The 23,989-nt window shown below is 38.2% G+C and overlaps 1 protein-coding gene across 7 annotated transcripts; it reads right to left on the bottom strand.

The window, feature by feature from the left end:
* Positions 1 to 1,165: 1,165 nt before the first annotated feature.
* Positions 1,166 to 23,685, bottom strand: Ih (hyperpolarization activated cyclic nucleotide gated potassium channel Ih). Of its 7 annotated transcripts, none has more exons than XM_018104816.3 (15): positions 23,544 to 23,685; positions 13,827 to 15,806; positions 10,204 to 10,369; positions 9,764 to 10,002; positions 9,536 to 9,699; positions 9,261 to 9,397; positions 9,061 to 9,213; positions 7,479 to 7,574; positions 4,272 to 4,421; positions 4,123 to 4,199; positions 3,664 to 3,975; positions 3,457 to 3,551; positions 3,296 to 3,384; positions 2,916 to 3,232; positions 1,166 to 1,391 (listed from the first exon to the last, which is right to left on the bottom strand). In XM_018104816.3, the coding sequence occupies exons 1-15, from the start codon at positions 23,612 to 23,614 to the stop codon at positions 1,256 to 1,258; spliced, it is 4,182 nt and encodes a 1,393-aa protein (XP_017960305.1). In that variant the 5' UTR covers positions 23,615 to 23,685; the 3' UTR covers positions 1,166 to 1,255. The 7 variants fall into 7 exon arrangements, with proteins under 7 accessions (XP_017960305.1, XP_030246922.1, XP_030246924.1 ...); XM_030391062.2 differs by having other exon boundaries at positions 9,061 to 9,198; XM_030391064.2 differs by lacking the exon at positions 7,479 to 7,574.
* Between the last annotated feature and the right edge of the window lie 304 nt (positions 23,686 to 23,989).

Here is a 23,989-nt window from a genome sequence, read left to right as displayed (position 1 = left end):
GCTGTTGTTGTTTTTGTTGCCGTTGACGGCAACCTGAGGTTTTCTTTTCTTTTTTATGTGTGTTTTTTTTTATTTATTTAATTATTATTATTTATGTTTTTAGATTGCTCTACTACTTTGTGTCAGTGTTTACTCTTCCTCTTTATTAATTTTTGTTTTCTTGTAGTGAGTGAAAAACTAATAGTTCAACTACTAATGCATTTCGTTAAATTTGCTTTTGCTTCATTTTTGTTTCTTTATCATAATATATTGTTGTCGTGTTTACTCATACTGCTGAGTGTTTTCATTTTTTTTTTTGTTTTTAAATTTTTGTTGCAATGCGTATTTAAATATGCTATATAATCGCAATAATACATAATTGTTGTTTGTTGGTTGCTCTTGAGTACATAATAGCTACGCGCATTTATATTTGTTTTTGTTGTAATTTCATTTTCTTTTCTTTGTTTTGGGTTTGTGGTATGCATAACATAACAAGTTTTCTTTATATCATAAGTTTATGCACGAGTGTGTGAGGGTGTATGTTTAACTACAGGTGTGTGTGTGTGTGTGTGTTTGAGTGTGTGGCTGTCTGTAGGTTAGTAGTAGATCCATAGGACTAACACCTATGTATGTAGCAAATTCAAAAGTCTATTCACTTCGTAATCATTACAATATCATGGGCATAAAACTTATATACTTATATGTATGTAACTGTGTGTGTATGTGTGTGTGTGTGTGTTTTCTCTCTATGGCCGTGTTTCATATCTGTGTGAATGCTTTAACTGACTGCTGAATTTTGTTTGTTTTTTTTTTTTTATCGTATAAGTTATTTTTATGTACTCATCTTTTTTTTTAGTTTTTCATTTTTTTTTTTTTTTCGATTCTTATATTAAAGTTCATCACAGTTAGCGGAGCTGAAATTATGAATAATTATTGAGGACATTGTTGTGTAATACGTTTTCTCTATCTCATTTTTTTCTCTTTTGTTTTTGTTGTTGTCTTCATTTTTTTTTCTTCTACTAAATCGCAATTGCATATATATGTAGACTACTGTAAATTGATTCAGTGTAGTTTTTTTTTTTGATTTTTTTTTCTTTTTTTTCACTAATTATTATATACGCATGTGTGTGTATGTCTGTGTATGTGTGTGTATATAATGTTTGTAGTGTCTATGGGTGTATTACTATTTGTTGTTTGTTGGTTTTTGGGTTTTGCGAACCGCTATTCAGATGGTTGCTCGTTGCGTGCCATTTGGGCTAATCATGATGCCTCAGTGTCATGGAGTATTGCCCTCGAATAGAGCTCGAAACTCGCCGCTACGTGGTCGGGGCAGACCTTCGCGTATCGTTTGCACCGGCTCAGCTATGCTCGACTCTGACCCATGCAGTAAATTCTCCTTGAGATCCATGTCACTGCAAGAGATATAAGAGTATTATGTAAAAGTGCTATCTAAGAATATGATGTATGAGTCTAGCATGTTGTAAAAGAGTACCATATATGAATATTTCGTGCATATGGTATACGACTCTTATATAAAAACTATATATGTATTCACAATTTCAAAATATTCCTGTACTTTTAAAGTTTCGCAAGGATGCACACAAAACCGAACAATTCTAAAAAAATACCAAAAAAGCTATTCACATATTGACCAAAATCGGATCGAGTCGAAAAGTTAGTCAAGCCCCTAACTTTAGTAGGTTATATCTTGTGGACTTTTCATCCGATTTTCAAGTGGAATGCTTTGTTCGACGCGTATTCATTTGTAGTATCAGTTTGTGCTCAAAAATAGTCATGGACATTCAAGGCTTCAGACGAATACAGATAAAAACGAAAAATGCCGATAAAATACCGAAAAAATACTAAAAAAAATACTAAAAAACTATTCACAGCTCTATCTCGGGTATTTATTGCCCGATTTCCGAATGATATATCATTTTCGATACGTATTTTCGAGATCTTTCAAACTGCATTTAAAAATATAGGCTCCACATTTTATTTAATGTTTTCCCAAAATTGTGATGTAACCCCTTAACAATTGACCAAAATCGGATCGAGTCGAAAAGTTAGTCAAGCCTCTAACTTTAGTAGCTCATATCTTGTGGACTTTTCATCCGATTTACAAGTAGAATGCTTTGTTCGACGCGTATTCATTCATAGTATCAGTTTGTGTTCAAAAATAGTCCTGGACTTTTAAGGTTTCAGACGAATACACATAAAAACGAAAAATGCCGATAAAATACCGAAAAAATACTAAAAAATACCGAAAAAGCTATTCACAGCTGTATCTCGGGTATTTATTGCCCGATTTCCGTATGATATATCATTTTCGATACGTATTTTCGAGATCTTTCGAACTGCATTTAAAAATATAGGCTCCACATTTTATTTAATGTTTTCCCAAAATTGTGATGTAACCCCTTAACAATTGACCAAAATCGGATCGAGTCGAAAAGTTAGTCAAGCCTCTAACTTTAGTAGCTCATATCTTGTGGACTTTCCATCCGATATTCAAGTGGAATGCTTTGTTCGACGCGTATTTATTCGTAGTATCAAATTACGTTCAAAAATTTTCCTGGACTTTCAAGGTTTCAGACGAATACACATAAAACCGAAAAATACCGAAAAAATACTACAAAATACCAAAAAAGTTATTCACAGCTCTATCTTGGTTATTTATTGCCCGATTTCCGAATGATATATCATTTTCGATACGTATTTTCGAGATCTTTCGAACTGCATTTAAAAATATAGGTTCCACTTTTTTTTAATGTTTTGACAACATTGTGATGCAACTTCTTAAAATCGGATCGATTTGAAAAGTTTGTCAGCGCTTTAACTTTGTATATAATTCTAAATTTTATACTATTGTTTACAATTTTACATTATGAGTATCATACCAGACTATTGTATAACAGATATTTGTCATTACTTACTCATCTTTGCAGTCATCGGCCTCGGCGGCCAATGCATTGACCACCGCCGTAATTGTATTCGATTCTGGATTGCTTAGTTGCTCATCCTTTTGTTGCATTATATTTGGATTTTTGCCAATCTTGTTTAGCCGCTCGGCAGCCACGGTTTCCATGGTCTTGCGCATTAGCGGATATTGATCCAGAACGCAGTTGAAATGATCCACGCTCAACGAGAATAGATTGCAATAGGTTTCGGCTCGCACGCTGGCCACACGACGCGCATTGGTCAGCAAACAGATCTCACCGAAATAAGATCCATCCGATAGTGAGGTGGCAACCTATCAAACATGGATAGATAGATACCCTGTAATACATTCTAGTATGGCATACTCTACACATACCTCGCCGTTGGCCATGACAATGTCCACCACGCCCTCCTGTATGAAGTACATCTTTGTACCGATCGTGCCCTCCTTTATGATAATATCACCTGAGTTGGAGAAGAGTATAAGATTAGAGCTCTAGTGCTTAAGCCTTTATAGCATATATTAATGGATAGTACCTGGTTGGAAAACTTCGTATTTCAGTTTGGTAACTACGTCGGAAACAAAATTCGAATCGGCATTAGCAAAAAAAGGCACTGACGCCACGAGGGATCTGTGAAGCAAACATTATAGAAACATATAGTTATAGATATATGCATATGTTTAGTTTATTATCTTTCTGATAACACTCCTGTTAATTGTCTTTATTTTTATGGATCTCCCACCTGCAATTATAGTTGATAACATCCTCGCGCAGCTTCTCGCTCAACTCGCCCAGTATTAACTCTTCATCGAAGAATTTACCCTGGTACCGATGCTCGAAATATTCCGTTATACGCTGTCGCATATCGCGCGGCAACTTACGATAGGCCATATACTCCTCCACCTGTTTGACCTTCTCGCGATACTGCCGCCTGCTGGAGTCCAAGCTCTGTATTAGATTGGTCGCATGACCAAGGAACAATGCATAACATGTGGCGCCCGATATCATCGATAGCATCGTTAGCCACATATCCGTCAGTGATTGTGGTGGAAATCTGTAAAAGATTAATGGATAATACATATAATATATACATACATATATGTAAAAGATGGAAGTAGAATTTAGTTTTAATATAGATGTAGTTTCTCAAAATATAATATATACAAAATATATATCTATATTGTACTCAGTTTTTGCTTACCTGCCGTATCCTATGCACAGCATATGTGACATGGCTTTGAATAATGCCCATGAGTACTGCTCCAGCCAATATGATTCCTGCATATAACATTAGTTAAGATCTATTCTTCCACTTTGGAATGTATGAACATATATTTAGAGATTTCCTACCTGTAATTCGTTGATGGATACCCAGGAATTCGATGGAAAACCCTGTAACATTGGCACTAAGAACTGCAAACAGCCGCTCCAGTGTCCGATGAGGAGCATCATGCAAATTAAATTGAAGATCCTCATAAAAACCGAGGCCATATTGAGGAACTGCAACCAGATTTATCAATAAAAGTGCACATCAACTTAAGCCCAGCACCGCATTGTCTATTACATGTATGTGTGTGTGTTCGTGTGTGTGTGTGTATATGTGTGAGTTTGTGTGTGTGTGTGTGTATTACAATTGTGAGTTTCACATTTAAATTACAACAAACCAAATCAAAACTATGCCAAGTAAAATAATAATGAGAATCCAAAATTAAATTAAATTTTTGGTACGGTTTTTTAGTAGGCTTTATCGACTTCCAGCTGCCAATTACTTTGAGCCAAAGCGAAATAATAAATAAACCAAGCCACAGCCAGAGAACGAAATCAAGAAAACAAAACGAAGAATTTTGTGTGCTGGCAGCTGATGCTCGCCTCACAGTGGCGCCCACAAGTATGCAACACTCGAGCTCAGCATAAGCTGCCAATTCGTCTGGTCATTCACAATAGACGAGCGCACACACACTCACACACACACACGCGCAAACAGCTGGCTGTAGTGGTAGATGCAGACAGTGGAAAATCGCTATCAATCCATATACAAATTAGGCATAGTTAACTAAAATATAATTTAAATTAATTGTGAGTCTAATATTAGGCAAGTGTAATACAACCTGAGCGCAATTAATCAAACCATTTCTACGTAGTTTTATTTTTGTTTGTTTAGTGCAAATCAGCTGCTATTATGGTACAAGTGCTCATCTTAACTTTTGCTCAGAGTTCCACAAATAAATTGATGCTTAAGTAAAAACGAGTAGTATATAATATAGTATATAAGATGAACTATAAGAAAATATATATATATAGACACACATATATATATATATATATATATTTAATTATGCTCACTATTCCAGAAGTATTTTACAATCATAAGCGTTTTTCTTATCTCAGTTGTTAGTGCTACGTTTTCTGTACAGAAGTTTAGAACGAAACAAAAATAACAAGAGGAAAAGGTCGAACGTCAAACCATAAACAGAAATAGAAACGAAATAAAATATTTATATGTATATTAAACCCATGGACAGAGTAAAGAGTAGTAAAATAACGGGTGTATTGCATTCAAGTATTTTCTTGTTGTGGCTGTTGTTTTCGTGTGTAACAGTTGTATGGAATATTACAGGGTATTATGCCATTATGCCAGGCTTTTGCAATCTTCATTGACTTTCGCGGGTTTATTTACACAGACTTACGGAACGAGGAGATCGCCACGCGAGTCTTTAGCTGAAAACTTTTGTACAACAGAAAACACAAGAGAGAGAGAGAGAGGAGAGAGAGACACAGAAAAAGAGAACAGACAAAAAAAGAACATAACGCAACGTAAGCCCATAACCAAAAACAATCCAATAACAAACAAAACAAAACAAAAACAAGAACAACAAAAACAGTGAAACCAACGTAACGGTAAACATATTCGTAATTGGCAACAGTAGCAGAGCTTTATTAGTAGTAGTAGCAGTAGAAGAGAGTAGAGTACAAGTACAGAGAGAGACAGTGAGAGAGAGAGAGAGAGAGCGTATAAGAGCGTAGAGCGTAGAGTTGCAGCAATAAAGCGCGCGCCGAAACAAAAGCAAAAGCATTGATTGTGTTTGTTGGTGTTTATTGTTGTTGTTGCTGTTGCTGTTTTTGTTGTTGCTTGTTTGTTGTTGTTTTAATCTTGTTGTAGCATTATTTATATATCATTATTATAATTATTATCATCATTATGCTTATCCACATTAGATTAGATTAGGCACTAGAGGAAGAGTGTTCGGTTGTGTTTGCGATAGCGAAAGCGTTTTTACTTTATTTGCATTTGCACTTGCCCACAAATGTATGCTATACAATACGTATAAGACTTTATGTGTATATGTAGTAGATAAATAGGTATATGTATGCAAGTAACTACTGGATATTTACGTATGTATATGCATTGTATCGGATATGTTGTAGTACAGTGTTCATGTTCGTGTTCGTGTTCGTTGTTCAACAGCTGTTCGATACTTATTATCATTAGCATTACGGTGTATTTACTTGTGTATGTGTGTGTGTGTGTGTAAGCAGTTTCCCTTGCTTATTGGAAATGCTCTTGCACAGTTGCTGCTGCGATATATACAATTTATCAAATGTCTACGAGTATAATTATATCGCTTATCTATCGCTGTCTTTGTCGCAGTGCTTAAGCAAAAAGCATTGAACAAATTATTTATACATATTTATAGAAACTCTTTTAGTTTTTACATGAGTTTTTTTCATTCGCATTTGATTCAATATCTTTGGCACTCGAAATACATTTTGCAAGTCTCTGTGTCTAGATGCAATTCACAGGCGCTCTCTAACTACTATTTACACTGTACTAACTAGAAAATGAAATAATCGCAAATAAAGAAGAAGAAGAGTGACAAAACTAGAACTCAAATCTTAAGCCTAATCCTTGGCTAAAGACATGCTCATGCATGAAGTCTACGGCTAGCTAGACTAGAGATAGTTAAATCGGAAGGAACTAAATAGAGCCCTCAATGGCTATCGAATCGGACCAGTGCTGCAGCATCTCAAATCGTTTCTAACCTCATTTCGTGAAGTGCATTAAAACAAACTTCGATCAAACCGAAGTTGACGCGAAATTCTATTCATATATTTTTTTTAATTTTAATTATTTTTTCTTATGCATCAACTCAAGAAAATATATGTATGTTTATCAATCATTTAATCAATCAATATTTAGTTATATGTATGTATATAAAAAGGCAGTCTTAGAAAATTTACAGAATGTACGAACGAACATTAAAATTCAAGCAAACATGATCAACGAACAATCGAACAATCGAACGAACGAACGAACGAACGAAATATGCACTAAAACTCAATTTTGGTTCAATCATATCTCAAAAAGAATGTGATCTATGTTGCACCAATAATACATAATTATAATGTCAATCAATCAAGGCTTTTTGTTTTTGTTTTTTTTTTTATGTTTATCAAAATTAATTTTTTTTTGTTTGATAGTGTTTTGATTTTTATTTGATAAAAAATCTTAAGTTTTTTTTTTTTGTTTTTGTTTTTAGTTTTGTTTTGGGTCGTTACCTTGAGAATTAGGTTGCTTTTTGTCAAGCCATCTTTGTCTTTTCTATGCATTCTCCCTCTGCGATCAGCACTTTTTTTCTGTAGATTCTGGAGAATCTAAAACCATATATATACACAGGTATTATAAGCCCTGGATTGGCTAAGGTTTTTAAAAAGTTTTAGGGTTTCTTGTCTGATTTTGATAAGCAAATTGTTTTTTTGAGAACTTCTTGAATACTTATATAAATATTCATTTTGGTTTGTATAAAGTTGACGTTTTCTTATTAATTTTTTTGTACTTAAATAAATACGTATGTATATATAAACATAAAACAATAAATTGAGTTCAAGTTTCCATCGTTCTTTTTTAAAATTTTTTTTTTGGGTGACGTTGCGCAAGTAAAGTAAGTGTTGAGGAAATAAAAAAGCATTTTTCAACACTTGAAATTTAATTGAAATGTTTCTCAGTTGCGACTTGAAAGAAAGTCTTCAGAGATTTTCTTCTCTTTGTACATTGTGCAATGAAGAATTTGTTTGAATTTTCAGTGCTTTATAAAGTCAGCAAGAAATGAAACATTCAAATGAAGAAGAGACACAATAAATATGAATTTAAGCAGAACAACGAAATCATATAGAACAAAATACAGAAAATAAATATATAAAGCACATAAAAAACTGAAATTTCCCCCTGCGACAGAGCGAAGTTTGAAGCGTCTTTGTGAGAATGTTGTGGAGAGAGAGAGGAAGAGCGTTAGAGAGAAAGAGAGAGACGGCTCGCGATTTGGTATTGTTGTGAGTTGTTGTTGTTGTAGTTGTTGCAGAACTTGATGGGAAGTATTGGACCTGGACGTGGACTTGGACTTGGACTAACTGGGCTTGGAGCACAACGCATCACAAGTTGGAAAACAAATACATTTAAGATTCACAAAACTTTCGATTATGTATTATTAATATTATTATTTTTCTTTTTTTGGTTTTTGTTGTTTTTTATTTAATTTTCATTTTTGGGCTTTTGTACAGCGTTGGTTTGGACATAAATATATATATGTATATACTTAGGAAGGTAAGGAATTAACTGAAATCAACTGAAATGATAGACATCGAGTATATTCTAAAACATTTAACAACTGAAAATGTATTATTCGAATAACTCCTATGGAATATTGAATATTAAAGCCTAAAAACAGAATCAGAGAAGACTGAGCACTTTGGACTACATATATAGACAACTTGGATCACTGTTAGCTGTTCGACTGACTGTACTAAAGCCTAAAAACCCAGAGTTAGGTTTTCATGTTCATTTCATTTCATTTTTATCGTTCTTTTATTTAGTGTATTTTTAATATAATTATATATATATATTTTGAGGGTCAGGAACAAAAGAACAAAAATTGTGTTGCAAACTGAAAAACTGATTTGTTAAACAAAATAAATCGAAATTGAAATTGAAATAGAAATATATATATATATAGCATATATCATTCAATATGACTCAAATAAATATATATATATATTACTTTTAAATAGATCTTTTGCTATGCAAACCAAAAGTCAAACAAATTGCAGAAATTATAATGAAATTGAGTCGGAATTGTATACTTACATAGACCTCCTCCCATTGCGAGACGTAGCGGACGAGGCGGGAGAGACGAAGCAGGCGAACTAGAGAAAGTAATTTAGCTAGACGGAGGATGCGCAAAGCGCGTCCGGCATGCAAGATTTGAAAAGAATCAGAGAAATCCTGCAATTTCATAATCTTAATCAAAATGTTGCGTACTGTTTCTTTAAATACAATAAACTTACTTGATTGAAAATTAAAAATATATAATCTAAGGGTATCGACGAAATCAGATCGAGAAAAAACCAGGTTCTTAAATAGTGTTTAGCTATAAGCTTTGGATCCAATATTACTTGTTCAGCGTTGTCTTGTTGCATAATTCCTGTAATTGCGCGAGAGACACAAAGAGAGAGGAAGAGAAATAATTAACAAAAGAATTTCAAGCAAGGTGGAGGAATTTCGAAAATTCCACTCAATAGATATACATAGATATATAGTAATTGCCATGTGTTCACATTACCTGTTCTAAAATTGACTACAATATCTATTAAAAAAATAGTATCACTTAGGCAGTTGAAGGCAATCCATCGTGTGCTCAGATCATCGTTGAAGAATGATATTGCGACTGGCAGGATAATAAGATTTGCTACTAATAATAAAAGCATGCAAAGGTCCCAGTAAAACCTGAAAGAACAATAGATGTATAAATAAATTATAGCTATATACATATGTAGATTGCGTAACCCACCTGAATGAACTGCACGGGTGTATTACCCAATGCCCGGAAGTTTTCTGACGTATGCGTTCTTTGACCAAGGCCTTGCGGCTGCCAAATAATTTCATGGCCAGACGATTGTCGGTCGGCTGGAACCATGATTGCAATTGACTTTTTAGGAAATTGGCCGAGACTTTTTCCGATACTATCGGTATATTGGGCATTGGCTCCTCTTTCGGAGTGCCGTACAACGACACATCATCAAAGTGTACCTGCAAGATGCAAAACTCGATTAATACACACACTGATTCACCTGTAATTAAGGCCTAATTCAGTCTATTCTCTTTCGCTGGAACACTGGAACTATGATGATTTAACATGTATGACTAAATGGTATTGTTTGATTGTTTGGATTAGTTGGTTGTGGTTGGTAATGCCTGCTCTAGTTGTTTAGGAAAAACCTTAGCTCTTGCCATTTCGGTTCCTTGGTCGCATATTAGCAGCGCCTCATCATCGAAAGCGGTGACCAGTGAGTCGGTGCAGGTGTTCTCGAATGAAATGCGCAAGTCGTTCTCATTCACATTCAATACGGAGCAGTATGAGCAGCGCACTGATTCTTCGCTATCGCCGTTCAGCAGGCTGCAAAACAATTATTGATAAAAAAAATACGAAAAAAAAAATCAATCATAATAAATAAACATGAATAGGAAATGCAACTAACTAGTATATATATATGTATGTATATGAGTGTGTATATATATAGTAGCTATATTGTATTACAAGTACGCGCTTAAGGCAAGCCAGTGAAAGTAACGGCTTTGCCGGGTTTTATAGGTTTTTTAATTCTATTTATATTTGTAGTTGTGTGTGTGTTTTTTTTTTTTTTTTCAATTCTCATAATTGTTGCACACGCACAATGCACAATTCGCACTGTTGCTGTTGCAGCTGCAGCATCCAGATCTCTCACCTTGCATTCGGTGATTGTCAAGGTCTTTGGCTCGTTGCGGAAACGAAATCGCGTGGTCTGTGTGCTCCGCGCTCTCGCCGGCGATGGCTGTTTGCCTGTCTCTATTGTTTGGTAAAGTAGAAGCGTGCAATGATATTTTTTTTTTTCGTGTTTTTGTAGTTTTGTATTTGTGTTTCTTTCGTTTTATTTTGTTGTTGTTGCTGTTCTGCTTCACACTCAATTGAGTGTAGTTTTTAAATGGGAAAGCTACGTTTTAATTAAGCCTGTTGAAGCTGATTTAATTTAATCTTCGTCTCGCATTAGCCTAATGAATTTATTACGAGCGAATATTATTATTATTATTATTATTCGTGTGCGTGCGCGTCTTTTGTATATAAATAATAACAGCCACGAAGTTGAGCAACAACAAAAGCGTTTAGAATTTCTACACAGCCGATCGGATAGCTGTTATCCGTTGGTTTCCATTGCCAGCCACTGTTATCCACTGTTATCCAATACATTTTGCATGCTTTTGTTGTTTATGTCTGCAGTTTTTTGGTTTTGGTTTTGGTTTTGATTGCGTTTTCGTTTCGTTTCGTTTCGTTTTGTTTCGTCTCAATTTGTTTTCTTTAGTTCTATTGCGGTTGGCGTTTAATTGTTAGTGGAAACTTGAAACGTGTTGAAGCAGCTGTTCGCACTGATTTGATGACCGTAACTTAAGTTTATCGCGTTCACAAGTACACAAAAAGAATATGTATGCATGTGTGCATGAGTGTTTGTGTGCGTTTTCATGCAGTTTGCTCTATATACCGTAATTTATCACTTTCAGTTATTACAAGCCCGCTAACCGAGCGCAACTAAGTAACAATGCGCGGCCAGCCAGCGCCGGCAAACACTCCGAACGAACGCGCTGTCGAATATCGTCTCCGAATACCAAATACCGAATACCGAATGCGCGTATACAAAACCGAGGCTGTTGGTATTCGGAATCGAAAATTGGTGTTCGTCTTCAGCTTGTGTATGTGTGTGTGTGTGCGTGTATGTGTGTGTCGTGTGGCGTCCTCCAGCTGTCGTCTTTATTTTGTTTGTTTGTTGCTTTGCTCGTTCACTCGATTGTCTGTTTATAAGTTGATTTGTTTGTTTGGTTTATTGCTTTGCTGCACTCGTTTTACCTCGACTCTCAATTTACGGCAATAGGGAATGCCGAAAAGGGAATTTGCCGCGTAATTAAATAATTGATCAAGTGAAGCTGTTGATGATTTTTTACATTCTGCTCGCTCGATCATTTATTTCAGTTTTCTTATTCCTCTGAGTATTTCTTTTTTGTAAGTTTACTTTTTGCGGCGAGCTGTTGCCGGGCCGGCTAGATAACCTGTTCTGAGGCTCTCGCGTTGCCGTTGCACAATAAATAAATAAAAACAATATTTTTGTTGTGTTGCGTTTGCTTTTTAATTGATTTTGCGACGAGCCGCGTCGCAAATTATAGCTCGTCTATAATTCGTTGCTATTCTTCAAAAATTGACGCCAATAAAAGCACAGAAAACGGAACAACAAGAACAACAACAACAAAAACTATCAGAATTACCTCTAGATTTTATGTAAATGAATTGGTCTAACGGGTTACCGAGCCCGGGCCGGGAGGCTAACAACAACGTCAACTATCATTGAGCTCGAGACGGAGCTCAGAGAGAGAGTGAGAGATTGTTGTTGGGGTAGGGGCGGGCTAACACCGTTCGCCTCTAGTCACAATCTAGTCCAGTAAATTATGGATATAGTCGATTTGAGTCACTGAGCTTAGGCAATTGATATTATGATAATGGCGCGAGAGTTTTCCGTGTCAACGACGCAATCAGCACGTACAGCAATCAATTCCCAATGCTCAATATCTCATCCACGGTCACGCGAATGCCCGATTTGAAAGTCTAGTTCCGATCACACCGATTCGAGGGATTAGTTTTCCCAAGTCCTGCTCACTGCACCGTTCGTCACGCTGCACGCTTCAATTATGAACGAAAGCTCAACACGCGAATGAAGTTCACTGTTCGCGGCTTAGAAGCTCATTATGCGGCCGGACCCTGGCCGAAGCACATACATAACTCCCCGACTCAGACACAGACTGCGACTCAGACAGCGACTCAGACTCGGAGTCAGACGATGCTGATGGCAGTATGCAAATGCTGCTCGATAAGCGGCTAACAAAAACCGGTAAAAGACATGAGACGCGAATTTAACGACATGCGGCAGCAGCAGCAATAATTAAGTGTGATCTAGTCGGCAGTACTCGACTAGGAAATACCCTGGATGTTGGCGGGAATTAAAAAAAGATTAAGGAAGATTCTTTCCATTAGAAGAAAGCAGATATGATAATCGGAAAAGGAATATGTCTGTGTCTCCATATAGATTATCGGCATATTATTATATGAAATCCAAGTAGGAAAAGGTGTCTTGACTATTCTAGCTTACTCAAATTTCTTCTAGTTTCAAGAGTCGAATAGGCGAACTATGGAGACATAATCTGCATTAGAAAAATCATTAACTATTTAAAATAAGCTTCAACTCTTAATCCCCAATGCCCTACATTTGTTTAGGAACGAATGGATTGGCAGATGAACAATCGGACGGACCGTCGGACGCAGAATTCGCTGGACGGCGAAAAGACAATCGGACGAACAGTCAGATAAACACTCGGATGGACAATTGGAAATCAATCAACTTTGAGAAAGTTAGAGAAGTCATTGGAAATAAGCGACAAGCAGAGTCTAGTCTAGGCAGATGAAAAGACGGATAGACAGAACCAAAGCTGGATTAAAAGATGAAGCATCGATAGATACAAGAAATATTAAAACTAAAAGAAAGGTTCTTCAGCCTGTCACATGCAGTATACACCCCACTTATCCATTTCAATTGTGTAGAGGGTATAGCAACGTCGGATGACGACTTTGCATGCGTAATTCGCTTAGCAATTGGAGCGTCGCATCGCATCGCGTCGCGTCTCTCGAGACATTGTAACCGAGCAAATGGCCAAATTGGCCAACTGGCTGGCTCGTTAACTGGTTAATGGTTGATGATAAGAATAGTTAAGTAAATACATATATAACTAGATATGTACATACATGTGTATATCTATAGGTATGGGCATGGCAGACTCACCGCTCGCTAAGCTTGCTCTTGTGCCTGCGTATGTGGCGTCGATTGAAGCTGTTGGTGCACGATGTGGACGTTGGCCTTGACGTCGGATGATGGACGCCAAAGTTGTGGAGCTGCAGCGACTTGAGTGTGGCTGGCGCTGTCGATGCCTGGCCGTGGACGTGCCCGTGATGGCTGTGCTGTCCCGTGTGTCCGACAACACCGGCACTGGCTACTGTGATCGTCGACTCGCCCACCGCCTCATTGGCCGCCTCGGAGCCCTGCTGGGAGCCGTTGCTGGACGAGTGATGGCTGTAGTCTGTCGGCGCGCTCAGCTGGCGATTGAATTCGGCCTTGCGCCGTGTCAGATCCGTCAGGCAGTACTTGTTCAAGTGGCCGTTGCTCGAGACGGAGCTCTTCGGCGATGATGCCAGATGCTGTGTGTAGGCCGAGTGTCCTTGTCCCTGGCCCTGGCCGTGACCGTGGGCATGTAGCTTGTGGCAGGAGTTGCTGCTCACGCTTAGCTTGTTGCCGGCGCTGTGCAGCAGATTGTTACAGTTCTTGCCGCTGATCTTCGCCGCCAGCGAGTGCGGCACCGGCGGACTCTTGCCCGTCGTCGGTATCGTGTTGCTGCCGCTGCTGCCAGCCGCCCTGTACTCCTTGTCGTCGCTCTCGCTGCGCACCGATGCCCGATACGCCGGAAATGTCTTCGTCTTGCTCTTCAGCGAGCCGTTCAGCAGCAACTGTTGCTGCCGTGCGGCGACCGCCGAGAGCGCCGGCAGCTGCTGTTGGCGTGTCGCCGCTGCTGCTGCTGTTGCCGCTGTCGCTGTCGCTGCCGAGGATGAGGATGAGGATGAGCAGCCGGTTGCTGTCGCCGGTGCCGACAGAGACGATGGCACCGTATGGGCAGCACTCGGAGCTACCTGCGGCTGCAGCGAATGCTTCTTCTCGACCAGATACAAGTTGAGGTACTTGTCACCCGGATGCAGTGAGTTGTCGGAGACGGCGTTCGACTTGGATATGATCTGGCCCTTCTTCTTGGCGGTGCGCGTCTTCAGGGAGAGATTGCGCAGCTTCTTGGACTGCTCCTTGATCTTGTTGGTGCGCAGGAACGAGGGACTGTTCGCGATGCACTTGAAGATGTACGTCTGATTCACCAGCTGCTGCTTGTCGCTGCCCGTGTCGTAGTCGCTGTTCAGATTGAGATTGAGATTGAGATTGGTGAAGTGCGGCTCCGACAGCTGTTGCTCGCTGTAGTGGCTCTTCAGCAGGCCGCCAGCTGCTGCCGCTGCTCCGATGCCAATGCCTCCGGCCGACGCCTGATCCTCGGACGCGGGTGCTGCACTCAAGCTGCGCGTGTACTCGTGACACGCATCGTACAGAGCCGATTGGCCGCCGGTGCTGCTGATGCTCTGGGTGCCGCAGCTAACGGGACTGTGGCTGTGCGAGGGCGCCGGATCGAGAATGCGCAGACCACTGCGACTGTCGCTGGAGTTCTGCTTGGAGATGCCGCTCGATAGCCGACTGCTGCTGCGCTGCCGTTGGGCGCGTGGCTCATCCAGGCCCAGCTGGCCCAAGCCAGCGGCTCCTCTCAGCAGCGAAACACTATCACCGTCTCGATCCCGATCCCGATCCCGATCCCGATCCCTATCCCTATCACGATCCGCTACCTCGCCGCGCCGACTGCGACCGTAGCCGAGGGCGACTCCAACGCTGCCGCTGCTGCAGCTATGCTGATCGGCCGCCGGACTGGGGCTGGGACTGTTGCGCACGGAGGTGGAGGCCGAGGAGTGCGAGTGGATGGGTATGGGCCCAGAGGCCGCCGCTACCGCTGCCGCTGCTGCCGCCGCCGATGCGGATGCGGATGCGGATGCAGAGTTCGATCCCGCCTGTGCGTAGCTGAGGCTAATCAGAGACTGACGCACCAAGTGCTGATGCGAGTGCGAGTGGCGCTGCTGCTGCTGCTGCTGCTGATCGTCGGGGTACAAGTTGTCTCGGCTGGCGCTACAAGAGGCACAGAGACAGGAATGAGAACCGGGTAAATGATATAGAATGAATGGCGTTAGACGCCGGCAAACACAGAAATTTATTTATTTGAGATTGGCAAAAAAGAAACGAAATTTTTACAGCGGATGCGGGTGCGAGAGGCATAGGCAAGGGGCCAGAAACTGGACAGAGGCTACGCTAAAGTGAGCAGGAAACGGTGTGGAAAACACGCCGAGACAAAAAACAAATAAACAAAAGAAATTGTTAATTATAAATATTGATTGTGCAGCTGTGCGAGTGGCGGGACGGTGCTAGGGTACGGGGCATCTGAATAGAGGAGGCTTGAGCTCAAGCGGCTTCTGAGTTCATCAGAAACGCTCAGCAAACTATATAGATGAACATTTTGTATATACACATATACATATGTATATACATGTGATACAATTTATACACCCGTATTTATAGCTATATAGATAGAGATATATATACAATGTAGCGACCGAGCAGTCGACATGCTCATCTGCTTTTGATCGCGCGAAAAATTGAACTAAATTAATGTTTAGAAACACGCATGGCACTTAGATAAAGATATAGGTATAGTTATAGATGTAGAGCTACTGATATATACATATATATATACTGAGTTATATATGTAGATGTGTGCGTGTGTGTGTGTGAGTGTCTAGGCAGGCGTGCACATTAAGCAAACATCCAAGATATATAGCTCTTTGGCCCCCCACAAATTGAAAGCCTTAACAAGAATGACCCCCACTGTCGCCCTCCCTCTCACTCTCTCTCCCCTCTCCTCTCTAAGAGTCTGAGCGGAAGTACCTTAAGTCAAATTTCGCTAAAAGCTACTGATAAGATAACACGCCGAACATTTATGTTTTATTTATCTGGTATCGAGTATCTGGCCTCTGGTATCTGATTGTTTGGTACGCTGAACTCTTTGGGCAAGCAGATAATATATATACAAGCTCATATGCATATCCATATTGCAGTGGGTGCTAATGCATAGAAAATGGAGTAAAAATATTCCATGGAGTGCAATCGCAAACCTCATTCTAAACAAATATGCCAGAATATTACAAACTAAGTTAATGCTAAGTAGAGGTAAACTGTTTTTGATTCCTCTTTGAAAGCTTAGAGCCTATCTAAGATCTTTATAATTATAAACAAATTGTATTAAAATTTATATTGCATTAGATTATGAAGCACTTAGTATGAATATATACACATATATAAAAATGTATAAAATAAATATATAATATATAAAAAAAGCGTTGTTATTTTAATTATAAAATATTTAGTACATTTTAGGAACAAAATTTTTTGCAAATATAATGCATTGAAAAATACAAATTTTAAATATATAAATTTTTGGTTTGACACTCACTTTGAAGCTCTTAAAGAAAAACTAAAAATGAATTATTTCTACCAAAAAAAAAATTCTATAATCTATAAAGTTCTTTTAAGACCTATAGCCGTGGTTTATATGATATAAAAAATCTTATATTTTGAAAATTAAGTTTATTTAATAAATTATGTGACATGTTTCTCATTTTTAGAATTATATATATCATTATCATAGCCTCAAGTATTTCCTTTGCATATTTACAATTTTTATATTGTTTTCTGCTCTTCCTAAAATATAAATATCATTTAATTATGATGTATTTAAATTTATATAAAGAGTTCTTATATTTGAAAGCATTTGCCATGAAATATTACTTTAACAGCAGCAAATTTTTTTGCTCCTTTTAAATAAAGTCAGGCCCACTGTGCACACTGGGCTAACGTGATGCAGTAGACAGCAAAAATGTGCTTGTAAAGCATTTGTGTATTTATATATATTATATTTTTTTAGCTATGCATAATGCATAATTTCATATGCGAACAAAAGAAGAACGATTCCAAAAGAGTTATATAGATATAACTATTTATGTATATATGCATGTATTCATTTACTTTCAGATAGTAAAGTCGCCGCTGCCATTGCCCCTGGTGGTGCTGGTGCTATTGATGGTGCTGTCTCTGTGGCTCTAGCTCAGTCGCAATCTCAGCTCGTTTGGCACGCAAGCGGCACACGGCGCACACACAATTTCGTTGGGCCAATGCAAATATTTGTGCAACATTTTCTATTGACAGTTTGAGTGCAAAAATTGTAAATTGTAAATTGTAAATTGTAAATCGCAAATCGCAATCGCTGAGCAAACTAAAATCAATTTCACTCAATTAAGCGCTCACGCCATGTGCACCAAATGCAATTATCTCAATTTTGAATATGCATTTTCGGAGTTGGAACTTTGGATTTTGATTGGAAATTTCAGAAACTATGCAATGTGTGTGATGCATTAGCGTAATGATTGTGCACACGACAGCCCTTCAGCAAACAGATGGAGAGGCAGCAGACAAAAAAACAAAAATGATAAAAAATGTTACGAATGACTGCAGATAAATCAGACGTTAATCCGCTTTCAAGTCGAACTTGAGATGCTGACTGAAATCAAAGGGAAAGCAACGCCTCAGACAGGTTTTTTTGTAGCTTTTTTTTTGGCTGTTGTCAATTTGATTTGAATTGGGACTTGAAGCACTCGAATTTCGCATCGTCAAGAGCGCTGCGGACAAATGTGCCCTGCGGCAGCTCGAGCAGCTTCCAAAAACCTGCAAACAATTGGCAAGGCTGCCATTGCCCATGATAATTGTATTGACTGCTCGCTGGGCCGGCTCCAATGTCAACTTTGGCGCATTGTAGAGACACAAGTGTGGCAGAGTGGGGCGTGGGATGTGTGGGGTGTTCCTTCACCAGTGAGCACGTGCTGCCATCCTCGGGCAATCCCATGCGTTTAGCTGGTAGAGGGCACACAGACCCAGTTTCTTAAACACAATATGACTCAATTATTAATTCAAGAGCCAATTGAAGGCATTAAGCGTAAATTCGAAAAGCGTAATTGCGCCGGACCCGGCAGTTAGCAGCTGACGGCTGGCAGCTTGATGGCTGCCGGTTGGTGGTTGGCGGTTGGCGGTTGCATTGCATTCCATTTTGTTTATCGAAATTATATCAATTTCCCTCAGCAGCAAGTGCAACGGCACAAGGCGGCGGTTAAATGTGTCTTATATACAATAACAAGTCAGAAAGCTCAAAACGGGACGGCGCGACTACGGGATGCCCTGCAGCCAGTGAAGAACTGATATTTCAATGAATCTATATAAAATTAATAAGATTATATTCAAAATTTGGCGACTCTAGCTCTAAAGATGTAGGAGATATACCTCTATAACTGATTTGTGATAATCGATAACATTGAAGCAGGAAGAGTTATCGATTTTCCAAAAGCAAACTCGATCTGCGGTTGGTATACAAGGTCCTGCAACTAAATTCCAATACTCTAGCTCATACAGCTCCTGAGAACGGCGCGTTCATACATACAGGCAGACGGACAGCTCACGACATATATTTATTTACAGTATGGGCTCTACCACGCCTCTTTTTGCCTATTACAAACATGACAACAAACCCATTATACCCTGATTTCCGATTTTCCATGGGTGCAGTGTATAAAAACTTATATAGAAAGAACGAAATATATATTTATATATCTATATACATACATGTATCTATATACAAATATTTTCCTATGTGCAATTGTTATAGCGTGTGCCGCTTATGAATTTTACAATTGATCTGCTCTAATTTTAGCAAAAATAATAATTTCTTGAACTTTTGCCATATTTGAGGAATCGAAATAGGCAGCTATATTTATTTATATATGGAAAATTATTGCAGCTGTAAATTGAAAAGGCGAATTCAAATGAAAATCAATGCAGCTGCCAATCGCTCAAATAAACAATGCGGCGAGGGGAGGCGGGCAATACCTGTCGTAGTACTTTGAAATGTAATTAAATTTCAACAGGCCATCATCTATATTTATGTATATGTATATCTATCTGAATCTGTAGCCAAATTAAACCGGATAGACAATGGACCAATCACAGTAGACACAATGCTGAATTGCCCATTGTCAAAACTGTAATTAATATGATATTTTCAGCCATGCTGTGCCATAGGTCATAATTCTTAATAATAGAACACGCAGTGAATTAATGCTTTCATAAAAAGATTCATCAGCTATATATACACGCATATATGTATATATATCTTTGTACTGTGTATTTTGACAAGCAAAAGCGACTCCAGCACGCCGAACATTAATTATTCGAGCGTAATTTGCAATTAGAATTGAGCTGAAAATAAATCTACGTCATACTCAAACGTCATGCCAATTCAAAATTAATGTCGTTGATCTTAAAATTAAATTATAGTGAGATATAGGTACTTAAGCATTTGTATATATACAGGTACATGTATATTACTTCAGACAGTCGCAGGTAGATCCCATAACTCGATTACAAACGGGCACAGAAGCAAGCCTTAACAATCGAATAAGCCAACATCGAACATGCCGATGTCCAAATACTCTTGCAGCTAATTAAATATATTATTTCTGTACTGAATTGTGTTCATAATATACAATTTAATATTAATATGTTGTGTTTCAATTAACTTTAAAGCTCTTAGTTCTTCAAACTCTACATTTTGAAACGAAATTTATAAGTTTTTCATGTCTTTGCAAGTCAAAAGACATTATAATATAATTATATTTTAATTGTTGACTGTACTTTATCTGTTGACTGTACTTTATCTGTTAATTATTTTTTATATAGATTTGGTTTAAATAAATATACTTATTACATATATTTATTCATTTTTATACAATATTTTTTATATAATTTAAAATAAATTGTATATTAGTATAAAAAAATTGGAAAAATTTGTTTTATATATTATTACAAACAGACAATATTTTCGAAAAACAATATTCTTGGAAGCAGCATATAAATAGATTCTTTGCACAAATCGAAAAGAGAGACAGAGACGGAAAGAGGGACAGATTTATATGTCGATTAAGATAACAAATATATATTTAATAATTCAATAAAAATACGCGCTGCACGAGCATTAATAATAATAATAAAATAATATATATATTTTACATTTGCGATTTTTGATCAGGGTTTTACGAGCAAGTGTATTTATCTCTCTATATATATATGTATATATAAAGTTCATTGACAAGGGATTTGATAAAATATATTAAGAAAAACAAACAATAATATTAAGGGAATGCATTAGCAGAGGAGGAGGAGGAAGAAGAAGAGTAGGATAGCTGAGTGCTTTATACAACTATTTATGATTAATTAGAATAATTCATTGAAACGAGAAACATTGTTTATGCTCATAGAGTTAGTTCTAGGGTAGCTTGCAGTAGGGGATTAGGGAATAGCAAGTAAATAGCATTTAAAACGTGTTGTGGGACAATCTGTAGCAAGTACATAGTTAGTACATAACTAGTAGTAGCAGTAGTAGTAGTAATGGTAGTTAGTAGTAGTTAAAGTAGAGTAGTAGTAGTAGTAGTAGAGTAGTTGAAAGGTAGAGGCAGAGAGAGGCAATTTGAAATTGTGAGTACCTTCACTGATGATGTCAGTACGTACGCAAAAATTGGCTTCCACAGCGTTAATATGAAACGGAATCGAGTGTTTCACGCTGATTGTTTCGATTTCACTTTGTTTCTTTATTTTTGTTCTTTTCTGCGAAACTTGTTTCGCTAGCGCTTCGACTTTATTTTGATATTTAAAGTTTTGTTTTGGTTTTTTTTTTTTTGCTTTTTTGTTCAAGTTTTGTACTTTTAAGCAAGTTTTCTGTAAAAATAACAACAACAACAATGACAAACATAATTTTCAATATAAATATTCACTGGAAACGAATAGCAAGGAAACAAAAGAAAAAAAAAAGAATGGGATTAAAATAAAATAAATAAGTTTTAATTAACTAATAGTCAGATTCCACGAAGTCAAGTTTTGTTTGTTTAACTGGAAAAGTTTTGCGGAATCTGTCTATGGCACACATACAAATACAAATGTGATTGTGTATCTGTGTATGTGTGTGTGGGTGTGTGTATGTACTTGCTATGTGCAGCTGTTAACAGTATACAAAATTCTGTAACTAGTTCAATTGGAAACATCGAGCTTCCTACACAAAAATGCCAACAAAACTGTTTATCTCACTCTATGTGTGTGTGTGTGTGTGTTAGCTACAATGTGCGAGCAACAACAATAATGACAGCAAGCCCTTTTTTTTTATCAATACACACACATATACTAAGAGACACAAATACATATGCAATCCTATGTACAGGGGCGCCTCATGGCAGGGTAAGCCGAAATTCGGTCAGTGCTTTAATCATTGAAGTAAAAGCGAAAGCTTCCGTTGCCTGCATTGATGTTGTCGTTGGACATGTACATGTACACACACACACATACAAATACGCTAACACAATTACACACACACACACACACTGGTACACTAAAGAAGTAATTGAATGGCGCCTGTGTGTAGGCAACGCTTTTTTGCACACTGCATACAAGTGCACTTAAAGTACTTTGACACTATTTTTCGAACGGTTGCTCATTGTTGTTTGGCCATTGTTGCTGTTGTTGCCATTGTCGCCATTGTGCTGGCCGCTTGGCTTTTAATCTAGTTTCGTAATTGCATTGACTGAGTGACGGATGACTAACGCTGCCCGACCGCCCGCCCGCCCACCTCCCCTCTGTGGACCGTTCAATGGACGGAAATCAGTTGCATTGTGCTCGAAAAAGCCAAAGGAAATAAGCAAAATGGGATCAAATAAGAATATTGAACAAGTGAAACTTGAACACACACAAGCACACACACACACACACACATACACTTATATAGCCATAAGTAATTACAGCAACAAACTGACCCTAAAAAGCTGCTTTCATTTGCTTTCAAATTTAAGCTTTCAAATCGTAGCAGACACACACACATACACTCAGTCACACATAGACATTTAGATAAACAACAGCAGCAATAACAACAACAACAATGCCAACAGTTTAACTTAAGAAATCAACAAACAAACAAACGAACGAACAAACAAACACAGCAAACAAACCAAAAGAAACAAACAACACAAACGAATGGGAATGCTGAAAATGAAATGAAACGGAAACGGTAATACATTCATGTACATATATGTATGTGTGTACGTATGTATGTACATATATATTTTAATATGCACACATTCATGTATGCATGCGTATGCGGGCAGGTATGCTTGAAGGTATGTCTGTGTGCGTGGGCTTCAGGACGTACCAGCTCTACTATATTATTGATAAGCAGACTTTTTCCTAAATATTTGATGAAATGTTGGGATTTAGGTCGTTCATACCCATAAGCACAGCCTCAACGTCACACGCTCGCACACGCATACCAAATGCATGCACTCACACCCACACACACACATACCCAAAATGCCAAACATACCAAATATACCATAAATACGTACATACATACAAGCACGAGTATACACTTGTATGCGATACGTAACGGAGCGCCACGTAACGTAACGTAATGTCATGCACATGTATGTATACAATAAGCAACGCAACGAGACGCAGCGTAACGCAACGAAACGTAACGCCATGTAACGTAATATAATAATAATACAATACATAAATCCATACATGCACATGTACACTCATGTATACGTAACGCAACGTAACGTAAGGCAACGTAATTTAATGTAACAAGTATACGTTTAATCAACAACAATTATCTCAAAGAAATACAAGAGAATAATTATGCATATATATGCATATGTAATTGCATACCGTTGATCGTTGGTAAATGTTCCGAAGGCTCCAGGACCGCTAACTCGGCGCTGTGTATGTTTAACGTGCATTTTCTATTACAAACGCCCAGCGAACGCAGCTCCTCTGCATGGAAACGGTGAAATTGTGTATTTTTACTTTCGCTCTTCGTTAGTTTGTAATGCCGTTATGCCACGGCTGTTACTCCTTGTTGCTGCCTTCTGCTCAGATTAAATTGCGCGCGCTCGCACTCACACACACACACACATCAGCCGCACACACACCAGCCGCGCGCTCACACACACACACTCTGTTGCTGTTGAGTTTTTTATGCTGCTGCTGCTGCTCCTGCTGCTGATGTTGCTGTTGTTGCTGTAGTTGTTGTGAGTGTTGTTGTTGTTATTATTGCCATAGAGCACAACCCGTTAGGCCTGTCGCAATGCTCGACTTTATCATGGTGTATTTGC

Source organism: Drosophila navojoa, chromosome 5 (genome assembly GCF_054131105.1).
Source record: "Drosophila navojoa isolate 15081-1374.11 chromosome 5, UAZ_NAV_1.0, whole genome shotgun sequence".
In the NCBI taxonomy this organism is placed as follows: Eukaryota; Metazoa; Arthropoda; class Insecta; order Diptera; family Drosophilidae; genus Drosophila; species Drosophila navojoa.
Note: the sequence above shows the minus strand (reverse complement) of the source record. Positions and strands in the feature narration are given on the sequence as shown.

Excerpts from the sequence above, each read along its gene's own strand:
- Ih (XM_018104816.3), bottom strand. The coding sequence starts at position 23,614 with ATGCACGTTAAACATACACAGCGCCGAGTTAGCGGTCCTGGAGCCTTC. Across the intron at positions 15,807-23,543 it reads ACATTTACCAACGATCAACG|CGCCAGCCGAGACAACTTGT; the intron begins GTATGCAATTAC and ends TGCCTCTTGTAG. Across the intron at positions 3,233-3,295 it reads TTGTCATGGCCAACGGCGAG|GTTGCCACCTCACTATCGGA; the intron begins GTATGTGTAGAG and ends CATGTTTGATAG.